The sequence below is a fragment of the Phaenicophaeus curvirostris genome, chromosome 12 (assembly GCF_032191515.1).
Source record: "Phaenicophaeus curvirostris isolate KB17595 chromosome 12, BPBGC_Pcur_1.0, whole genome shotgun sequence".
NCBI classification, from domain to species: Eukaryota; Metazoa; Chordata; class Aves; order Cuculiformes; family Cuculidae; genus Phaenicophaeus; species Phaenicophaeus curvirostris.
This window is the reverse complement of record NC_091403.1, coordinates 7416907-7427289: the sequence shown is the minus strand read 5'-3', so window position 1 is coordinate 7427289 and position 10383 is coordinate 7416907. Positions and strand designations below refer to the sequence as shown.

At 48.5% G+C, this 10383-nt stretch overlaps 1 protein-coding gene across 1 annotated transcript; it reads right to left on the bottom strand.

The window, feature by feature from the left end:
• Positions 1–6293: 6293 nt before the first annotated feature.
• On the bottom strand, positions 6294–9862 carry MEX3B (mex-3 RNA binding family member B). The gene is made up of 2 exons (XM_069866821.1): positions 8842–9862; positions 6294–8011 (listed from the first exon to the last, which is right to left on the bottom strand). Exons 1-2 carry the CDS (start codon positions 9089–9091, stop codon positions 6618–6620), a joined length of 1644 nt encoding a protein of 547 aa, XP_069722922.1. The 5' UTR covers positions 9092–9862; the 3' UTR covers positions 6294–6617.
• Between the last annotated feature and the right edge of the window lie 521 nt (positions 9863–10383).

The window sequence follows — 10383 nt, the reverse complement described above, 5'->3', positions numbered from 1 at the left end:
TTGCCTTTCCACATCTTCAACAAAGCCTCTCAGGCCTATACAGATAACACTGGGATCCCATATTTCTCCTGAGTCAAGCCCCACCACACCTGTAAGTGCCACAGGTGGAAGGGATATTCTTATTCTTACTAGATAAGATCGTTCAAATAACACGTAAACCCAAAAATATGAAAAAAAAAACCAAACACAGATTTCAAATATAATCCATTTCTCTGTTTGTTTGCTCTAAACCAATATGATTACCACATGCTGGCTACTATGAACTGATTAATTAGGAAGTATCAGTAATAATATTTTGCACTTACATCAGGACTTCCACCTCAGGATACTTCAATAATGTCAATTAATTAATCTTCACAACACTGCCTGTAAGTAGGTGTCATTAGTTCATTCACAGATGGAAATGCTGAAGCATATAAAAGGTGAAATTAATTAGCTGAGATGATACAATGACTCAGAAGCAGAATTAAAGATGCTGAAAATCACTCCTTTTCTCTAACTCTTAAAGTGGCATGATTTACTTGCCCTTTGCAGTTAAATCATGGAAATAATTTCCAAATGTGTAACAGAAACTTTCGTGACTCTATCACAACCACTAGTATAGGTCATTGCCTCATTGAAATTTTCTTTTGATTAAAATAGCTTCTGCTGTTTAGTGCACCCATCAAAACATAAAGAACATCAAAATCAAATAAAAGCTGCCACTAGATCTACAATGAACTCGTGCATCGCTACTGTTTTCTCAGGTCTAAATTAAGGCTCTTTTGTAGAGGGTAAAAGTGAATAAAACATAAAGACAAAGGACAAAATAAGAGGCGACAGGCTGTTCACCCATTCACAGCAGTCACATTTACAAGGCAATTGCCATTCACATTCATGTAAAGTGGGCCACACAATTCTACCAGGTATGAAAGGCAGAAGAGCCCTTATACATAAGAGGAAAAAGCACTTTACTGTATTTTATCTCCATCACAAGTGGAAAACCAGTAATGAGGAACTTAAAAATTCTCTTTTTGTTCTCCATTTAAAACTAAAAAGGCACTTCTCTTGGTGCAATCTTATCAAAGGCTATAAATTACTCCAGACAGCCAATCAATCACATTTGTAGTGGTAAAGGTATAAGATGAATTTAGCATGAATGCATTGAACTGACTGATTTTTTCCACCAATAACCTTCTTACCAGTGGAAAGCAGTAAATTGTTACAAAAGATAGAGTAAATACATCCCTACCAAAGGAAAGAAAGAAACTAAAACCCCCACATTAGGGAGAAACATTATCTGTGTGTCTTGGATAAGATTTCATATGCAAACAAACTTAATTTGCTAGAGTTGAATACGTGGGGAGCCTTAAATCCTGGTCAAGGCGGGGTCCTGCTACTGGTTTCATGGAGCCCAAAACTGAGAAAAACGCAGCTCAGGATGGATACAGGTGGTTTCTGTAGCCATGGCCCCACCTGACACTCCTTAAGGCCACCACTTCAACGTCATATGATAGAGGCTATTCACCAGGACTGCACAAATCTTAAACGACCAGGGCTATGAGGTGCTCACAATGTCGTACAAATACGCATGTCTATATCTACGACACAGAGCTGCAAGTGCTATACGTGTACAGATAACATTACAGAATAATCCATACACCAAATGTTTAAATATTTTTTGATACAGCTTCACTGCTACATAAACACATCATGATACAACCTAATTCACTCAAATTAATCCAGAATAAGCTTTTTACTTCTTGATCAAAGTTAGAAATTAGATGAGATGTAATTATTTTACATATCTAGCTGTGAAAGCTTCATTAAAATCCTTAATATTAAGTAATAAAACTACAATAAAACTTTTCCAGTATTACAGCGAGTTTCTGTGAACTTTAATGCACTGAAAAACGAAAGACCTGCTAAACGGCGTTTTTCTGGAGATTTCATCACAACTATATTTTGAATATATGGTCACACCTAGATATCTGTATTTATTTTTTTCTAAGAAGAAAGCAAAAGAAGGCAGTAGCTACGAGTATCTTCCCACACCATTTACCACTAAATAGAGCACTTACTCACCTGTGAACTCAGGCCATTTGCCAGGAAGACTATGATAAAAAGGTAAATCAGAAATTCAAACGATTCTACAGACTGAAGCATCCCTTAACTACTTTGGATTTAAAATAGTCTTTGTTCTCTAATTAAATCATCTCTACTAGAGAGACAACAGGTACAGGAAACACAAATAAGCAGAGGCAGGGTGAATAACTACTTTTTGCTATTTCTAGATCAATTAAACACAATACTCACCAACATGCCCTTCCAGCAGCAGAATTCCCATTCACTTTAGTGACAGCAAAGCATCATTTCAATTTTCAAAATAGCAAGACAAGGAGAACGGAGAAAAAAAGAGGACTGAGGGGTTGGCAGGTAGCAGTGAAAAACATCAAACAAAAAGCAATCTAATTAAAATACCTTACTGCACTAGATTCTTACTACTAAATTTAAAGTTTGCCTTTAAGTCTCATTTCAATTGATTTGCAGGAAAAAAATTATCTAAAGAGTAAATTTAGATTAAATTGATCATTATAATTCATTTGACATCACAATAATATAGTCGGAAGACCTTTCCCCCAGTAAAGGGCTTTGGCTCTGATGTCTGATTGTTATGCAAATACTGTAGAGTACAAGACATGGACAGAGGAATAATTAAGCTCAGGACTTGGTAAATAATAATTCTTACAAATGTAAATGTATCTTTTTTTTTTTTTTAACATAATTATGTGTATAGGCACTGGGAACCATACACACATATTAGCAAAGACAAGAAAACATCCTGAAAGTGCTAGTCCTTGCCAAACTCTTCCTACAGCTGGTCAGGACGGCAGGGCCAGCCTCACACGTGCCAGGGGCATCCACTCCCCCAGCAGCTCCAGGGACTGCAGAGGAGCCTCTTGTAGCAAAGACCCCGCGTACAGTTTTCAGCACCAACACCCAAACATTTGAAAAACCAAGTGATCTTTGTTCTGGAAGATAAACATTGACCATATACATCTATGTATTTCAAAGCACTCAATTAGAAACTGAACTTTGCCCCTTTCTCAGGCTTTGAAATATTCCTGCACCAAACAGTGGCCTTTATTCTCCTTCGGCGTGGGCACCGCTCTCCTTCTCCCACTCCCGTATACCATATGGCCCCAGACCCCGGGACAAATTCTGCGCTGATTTATAGCCTTTGCACTCCAAGGGACTGACCTGCAGCATAAATCCAGGGCGGCAGCGCACATGTGTAGCCTGCACGTTCCTCCCCACGCTATCTCTGCTCACGTGTGCCCGTTTCCACCAGCAAAGACAAGGGATTTTATACCCCACCAGCAGGAGCAGATTCGGGGTTGAGGCACATCACCACAATCCAGCAAGCGGGGAGATGTAGGCGACCAGCACCACAAATCCAAGGACACCTCTGAGATGCCCTTCAGCAGAGGGGGACACACCAGCCTCGTTTGGAAGATGAGGTGAAAGGCGCTCAACTGCGTCGCTTGATGCCAAAGCAAGAGTAATCCAGGCCAGTCCCTCTGTAGGTGAAATAATTCCCAAAAGGGAATGAATGAAAACAATTTTTAAGGCACTGCTGCCCGTCTCCCCATCTCGAAACCGACACACACAGGGAGGGTGAAACAGGGCACAGGGGCCAAAAAGGCATACAGGGCCACAGAGAGCAAGAGGATGGCTTTTGTTTCAGCCAGTTTGGTTAAGAAAATACCACGATAAGGTCTGCAAGATGAATGCAGACAATGAGGATTGGTTACATGTAGTGATGGACTCGGTGGCTGAGCCGAGCCATGCCCTGCTGCATCACCCCGCGCAGGCGTCTGTCGAGCTGCTGCACGAGGGCTCTTCATCGGAGGGACCACGGCTGCTCGCAGCATTCCACACCACTGCTATTAACACCACAGGCACACAGTTATTGTACATTTGCAGGGGGGAGGAAGAAGATGTAGTTTTCGCTTTTTGTTCACCCTATTTGCCTTGCAGTTTCACTAAGCTTGGAAAATTAAGCAAAGTGATCAAATTCACTTTTTTATTTAAAGCCATTTTCACAACTTTTCCCAGACACCAGCACAGGACGTTTACACTGAAACAAGAAACTGATTGACGCATTAGAGTACATTTCCTAGACACCCATCATTAAGAAAATATACATGTGGACTTAAACTTCCTGATCCCTTTCAAGTAACCAATTTTGCCAAGGGTTTTTGCAATGTCTGCACCACTTCTGCATCTGAGCCCATCTTCTCTGCCACTCTCTGGATTCTTTTCCACAGTATTGGGGTTTTTTTCCACCATTTAAATCGACAAGCTTCCTGAGACAAATGCAACACTCAGCGAGGGATTTTAACTCTATAAATCAGCTGATACTACAATCACAGTTCAATGAAAGAAGCAAAAATCAAATCAAACAAAGAGATCCCATCATCCCCTGCCGCATCCTCCCTCCTCCCCCTTCCCACCCAGCCAGCAGCTCTGGAGTCCATAAAGGAGATCGGAGCAGAGCAGCTCAGGCACAAGCACGCTGGCTGCTAAGCACAAAGTCAAATATATGAAATACACTACAGAGTTTGGGTTTGTTCCATCAGTCTCCCTAGCCCGCTGAAAAGAGCACCGGCACCCTCAAACCCAAGCATTTTAAATGATCGGCAGCTACCTTCGGAAATCTGTTCTAACACGCTTTGCCCAGCAAGTTCAAACACGTTGACTACAATCAGCCACAAAAATAGCGCAGGGTTCGCCTGGTGGGCTCGTAGGCTCGTTAGTCAGACAGCACCTGTACTTCTTTCACCCCAACACCACTTCAGGCATCGTCAAAAACAAACAAACTTTACACGGCAATAAATTTTTTATTCAAACGAGCTGGTCAGCATCAGTTACCAGAACCACAACTGCCAAATACCAAGAAGCGTTTTCAAGAGCTCAGGAAAGACCCTGAAGCCCTCGTCCCAGAGAACCCCAAATAGGATGGGGTTCTGAGGTCTGTGGGCACGGCAGAGCCAGGACTCACAGGACTCAGCTCTTCATCAGCGCGTTACAACAAAGGAGCCTCCCCCACTATCTGCTTGGAGAAGAGAAAGCTAAGAAAGCTGTGAGCTCTGCTTCTTACATACGCTTTATTTGCTAAAATTAACAACTCATATGAAATCAAGTTATGTTTCATGACTAAAAATTATGAAAAAAATAGTATTTTTAGATCGGGAACAACCCCAGCAATTAAATATTCAATGAATAGTGAATAAACAAACAAATTATTTTTTTCCCTTAAAAACGTGTTACAAGGTACGATCACTGGCAGGATTATTCTGGAAGCCTTCACAAGCTAAAGAGTTCCAGCAACATTAACATGACACCCAACAAGTTTCAGTGCTACAAGGTGGGAACAAAAATTCCAAAAGACACTCTCAGCACATCAAATCACCACACAGAGTACCTTCTTTTTTCTGCAATATTTTATTTTATTTATATAGAAATACTTAAAAAAACATGAAGTAGCACCATTACTTAAGTTTTACTCTTATTATGTAGAACTTTAAATGTCAGAAAAATAAAACTCTTGATACAATTTCAAATCTCGTCTCAGCAAATATAATATTAGTATTTGACCATGAGGTTAAAGGCCCTTTATCATAAAATAAAATATACTTTGTTTTTAAACTTTGCTCAGTAAAGTACATTTAAGCTCAAGTAACGTCACCTACATATACATAAACAAGTGGTAAACAAATGTATTAAAATAGAAATACTAAAACTATAGTGGTGCAACAGAATTTTTGTAATTTCCACTGAATTCTATTTATACAAATGTTAGAAAGCTTCAACAGTTCCTTTTGACATATGTTTATACATTTCCATTTTTGTAATAATATAGAATAAAATATGCTTTATATCACTGAATAGAAAATATGCTGGGTGAAGCAGATTTAAAAGATTTTTTTCTGAACCTATAAAATCTCCATCCCAACAGAATACTGTTCAAAGCATTACACATTTTATGGTTTGTAGTTCCGTTCACAATTGTGTGATATTAAAATAATACAGTGTTCTTTGCCATAAGGCCATACTAAAATAAAAAAGATTTAACCCAGCTACAAAAAGTTCACTGAACTTAAATTAAAATACTTGTAAACATCTTTGCAATATGAAATATAATTTTTCAAGTCAAAAAAGAATAAAATACTTCAATCTGTATTAATGCAATTTATCTTTAAAACCTTTAAACGTTTTTAATATATATAAGAGATATGTTACAGGTCGGGGTGGTTGGGTTTTTTTTGTTTTTTTCCTTTTTTAGACTTCGATAAAGCTGCAGTATCACGGTATCTCACAGGAACTTCTTGCCCTTTCAAGAACATTCAGAAAAGTTTCCTTATTTCATAACAAGCATCCTAGGAACTACCAGCACGTTTTACTAACAGTCCACACACCATTGTCATCATGATAAGCACCTTCTACTTTCAATTTTTTTTTTTTTTTTACGAGGGTTTTTTTGTGTGTTTTAAAAAAAAAAAAAATGAAAGGGGAGGAGGTTTCGGAAGCTTCGTATCAAAGTACAGTGTAAAAACTCGGGTAGCGCCGGGGGCTCAGGAGAAGATGCGGATGGCCTGGGTGACGGCGCTGTGGCACACGGGGCACTGCGGCTCCGTCTTCTCGCAGATGCGGTTGGCGCACTCCATGCAGAAGAGGTTGTGGCCGCAGGGCACCAGCGCCGCGATCACCTCGCTCTCGAAGCACACGGAGCAGTCGCGGCTGCCCTTCCTCCGCGCGCCGGACGACGAGCAGGACGAGCTGGAGGACGAGCTGGACGAGGAGCTGGACGAGGCCGAGGAGTCGCAGGGCAGCCCCGGCAGCCCCGCGTACAGCGGGAAGGAGGCCGGCAGCGGCCGCCCGCCCGGGTCGCTGCGCACCCTGCGCGCCAGCGGGTGCTCGGGGGCGGCGGCGCCGGCGCGCAGGGGCGGGGAGAGGCGCGCGGGGGGCGGGGCGCCGCGCCGAGGGCCGCCCGCCAGCAGCGCCAGCCCGGCCGCCGAGGGGGGCGCGGGAGCCGCGGGGCCGCGCTCGAACTGCGGCCACAGGAGGGCGGGCGGCGGCGGCGGCGGCGGGGGGGGAGGCGGCGGCGGGGCGGGGGCCAGGTCGAAGCCGGGCGGCGGCGAGTCGAAGGGCAGCTCGGAGCAACAGTCCGGGGAGGAGAGGACGTCGCCGCCGCCGCCGCCGCCCCCCCCGCCGTACACGTAGCCGTTGGCGCCGTTGTTGTTGTTGTTGCCGTTGTGGGCGAAGCCGAGCGCGGGGCTCGGGGGGCTGTAGTCGGCCAGGCGGGCGCCGCCGCCGCCGCCCCCCGAGCCGCCCCCGAAGTAGGAGTCGGTGGAGGCGCTGCCCAGCGAGCTGGAGCTGTCGTTGCGGTAGTTGCAGAAGGGCTTGCGGCCCGGGGTGGGCGTGATGCTGGGCGGCGTGGGCTTGCTCCAGAGGCTGCCCGTGCCGTTCAGCTCGAAGCCCACGTCCGTGCCGTTGGCGTGGAAGTCGTTGTCGTCCGTCAGCTCGATGATGCCGCCCGTGCGCATGGCGATGTGCGCCTCGATCTCCTCCCGAGCCCGGTCCACGTTCTCGGGCATGCCCGTCACCTCGAAGACCGGCTCCTTGTCCCGGCTCGGGGTCACGATGTAGGTGTGCGTCTGCTGCTGGATGCGCTTGATGGTGGCTCCCTTGGGTCCCACGACCAAGCCCACCACGCGATAAGGCACCCGCACCTGGATGGTGGTTTGGCCGGGCAGGTTCGGGGGGCCGGGGACGGTGCCGTTGAGCGCCGTGTTCTTGTTCCGCGAGGCTCGGATCATGGAGAAGTGCTCGGCCGCCGAGATGATCTCCCTGCGGGCCATGGCCACATCTTCCTTTCTGCCCGTCACAACAAAGAGCGGCTCCTCCCCGCGGACCGGGGTCTTGATGTAGGTGTTGGTCTTGGCCCGCAGAGCTTTGATTTTACAACCTGGGGAGACGAGATGCGGGAGGAGATGGGAGGGCGAAACGGGAGGACAACCGGTTACGACCCGTTATTCGGGTGCAGCCGGGGAGGGGAAGGAAACGCGGTGCCCCCGGTGCCGGCTGATCGCTGGCATCTCGCCCCGGTCCGGGCTTAAAGTCGTGTCAGCCCAGCCCTGGCACACGCCCAGAGGCACCGCGAGTGGCCATCGACACCCTGCAAACTGCCCCACAACTGCCAACGTGCAGTTCATGGCAACAACAACAAAAAAAAAAAAATACATATAGGAACGTGCGGAAAAACTGCACGACCAGAAACACAAATAAAATGAAATGCAAGCAGCCCTAACGCATCCCCACACCCCCCAGCCCGCATTCCTGCTCAGCACTTTCCTTTCGGAAAAATAAAACCGGTTCTGAAGAAGGTGAGGAGCAGGACGGTACCGAACGAGCCCCATTCCCCACTGCGGATGCTTTATTCCAGTCCCATTGTTCCACTTCCCCGCTCCATTTCTCTTCCTTAAAAATAATACACGTATTTCTAACTTTTTTTTGGGGGGGGGGAGCAGCACCGAGGCTCCCGTTTTCTTCCCATTTCCTCTTGCAAAGATTAAGTTTTGCAGCCGGAGGAAAAACGAGCGATTTTGATTATTTCCCCCGATTTCTTCCCCCCCCCCCCCCCCCCGCTTCCCCAAAGCGCATCTGGAAAGCGATGCGGAACGGTGCTGGGGAGCATCCCGCTCTCCCTTTGTCTGGGGGCTCCGGTGCGGTTGCGATGGGAGCAGGCAGAGCCGCATCGCCGAGGGGAGCCCCGCTCCCCCATACCCCGTCACCCACCTTGTCTCCCCACGATCTCGGCGACGTGCTCCGAGCTGGGCACCGGCACGCATTCCGTCATGTTCACGCTCTTTTTGCGAGGCTCGCTGTCGTAAATGGAGCCCGTCTCGTCGTTGTCCAGCCCCAGCAGGGAGAGCTGATCCAGGGCGATCTGCAGGGCTCTTTGGTCATCCAGGGTTTCTCCCCCTCCACCGCCGCCTCCGCCGCCGCTCCCGTTCCTCTCCATGTCTGCGAAAAGCGAGCTGGGCATAGTCCCCGTGTGTGTTGCACCCTCCTCCTGCGCTCGGCTCAGTAGTAAAAGATGAGACACAAAGGAAAACCCAAGGCAGATGGCCAGCAGGAGAGAAGGAAAAGGAGGGTGGGCGACTGCTGGAGACCGGGGAGTTGTTGCCTTTTGCTTGTATATTTTGTATCTTTTTTGCTTTTTTGTTTCCTTTCCTCCTCTCAGTGCAATCCGGTTTATAAGATGTTCTCAGGACACCCCCCCACGACTCCCCCCCCCCCCCCCCAGGTTTGGTTTGTTGGGTTTTTTTTTCCTTTTTTTCTTTTTTTTTTTTTGTCGGCTGGGGGTGGGGTGGGGGGGGTGGGAAGAGGGTAGCGAGAGGAGCTCCGATGGCTTCCCCCCCTCGAGTTCCTCGCCGGCCACAATGCCAAGCGACGGCAGCGTTTCTTTAAGGAGCCCCTCCCAGGCTCCTCTCCACTCACTCAGCGATTTTTTTTTTTTTTTTAGATTTTTTTTTTTTTCTTTCCCCTCCTCTGTCTGAGGCGCTGCTGCAGCCAGACGGCTCTGGAGAGGCGGAGGGAGGGAGGGAGAAAGGGAGGGGAGGGAGGGAAGGGGAGGGGGAGCCACGGCCTCCCCCCGCGCCCCCCGGCTCCGCGCTTCGGTGCGGAACAACGCTCGAGCCGCTCTCCCTAAAGCAGCCGGCCGAGCCGGGCTTCTCTTGGAAGGGAGGGAAGGGCAGGGGGGTAACGATATGAGGGGTTCTTACGGGGTGGGTCGCCCCCGCGCTCCTCGACAAGAGCCCTCCGGCCCCCGCAGGGCGCCGCGCAGCCCGCAGAGCGCCCCCAGCCCCGCGCTGCGCCTGCGCGCCCCGCCCCGCGCCCTGCGCCCGCGCAGCGCCAGGCCCGGCCCGGCCCAGCGCCCCCGGGCTCGCCCCGAGGGGCTCCGGCACCGCCCCTGGGAGCCCGGCGGGGCCGAGCGGGGCCGAGCGGAGGCGCGGAGGCGCTCTGGGGCGTTTCAGCGACATCCATGAGGCGCACCTGCCCCTGACCGCGGGCACCGCCCCGCCGAGTCGCCTTCTCCCACCTCTCTGGCGGCCACAGGACCCCTCAGCCCGTGAAACGAGCTGTTTGACCGCCTCACGCAAAGACCTTCCTTCAGTCTGATGAATAAAGGGTCGTTACAGAATCGTAGAGCCACTAGGTTGGAAAATACCTCTTAGATCATCGAGTCCAACCGTTCCTATCTGCCCCACGTCCTCACCGTTCTCATAAAAACACCCCTATTGCATCTTAGTTCAGCTTTTCTCCCTGTACCCATCA

Bases quoted from the DNA above. Each gene is read 5' to 3' on its own strand.
- MEX3B (XM_069866821.1), bottom strand. From the start codon at position 9,091: ATGCCCAGCTCGCTTTTCGCAGACATGGAGAGGAACGGGAGCGGCGGC. The intron at 8,012-8,841 runs GTGGGTGACGGG...TCGTCTCCCCAG, and splicing joins CGAGATCGTGGGGAGACAAG to GTTGTAAAATCAAAGCTCTG.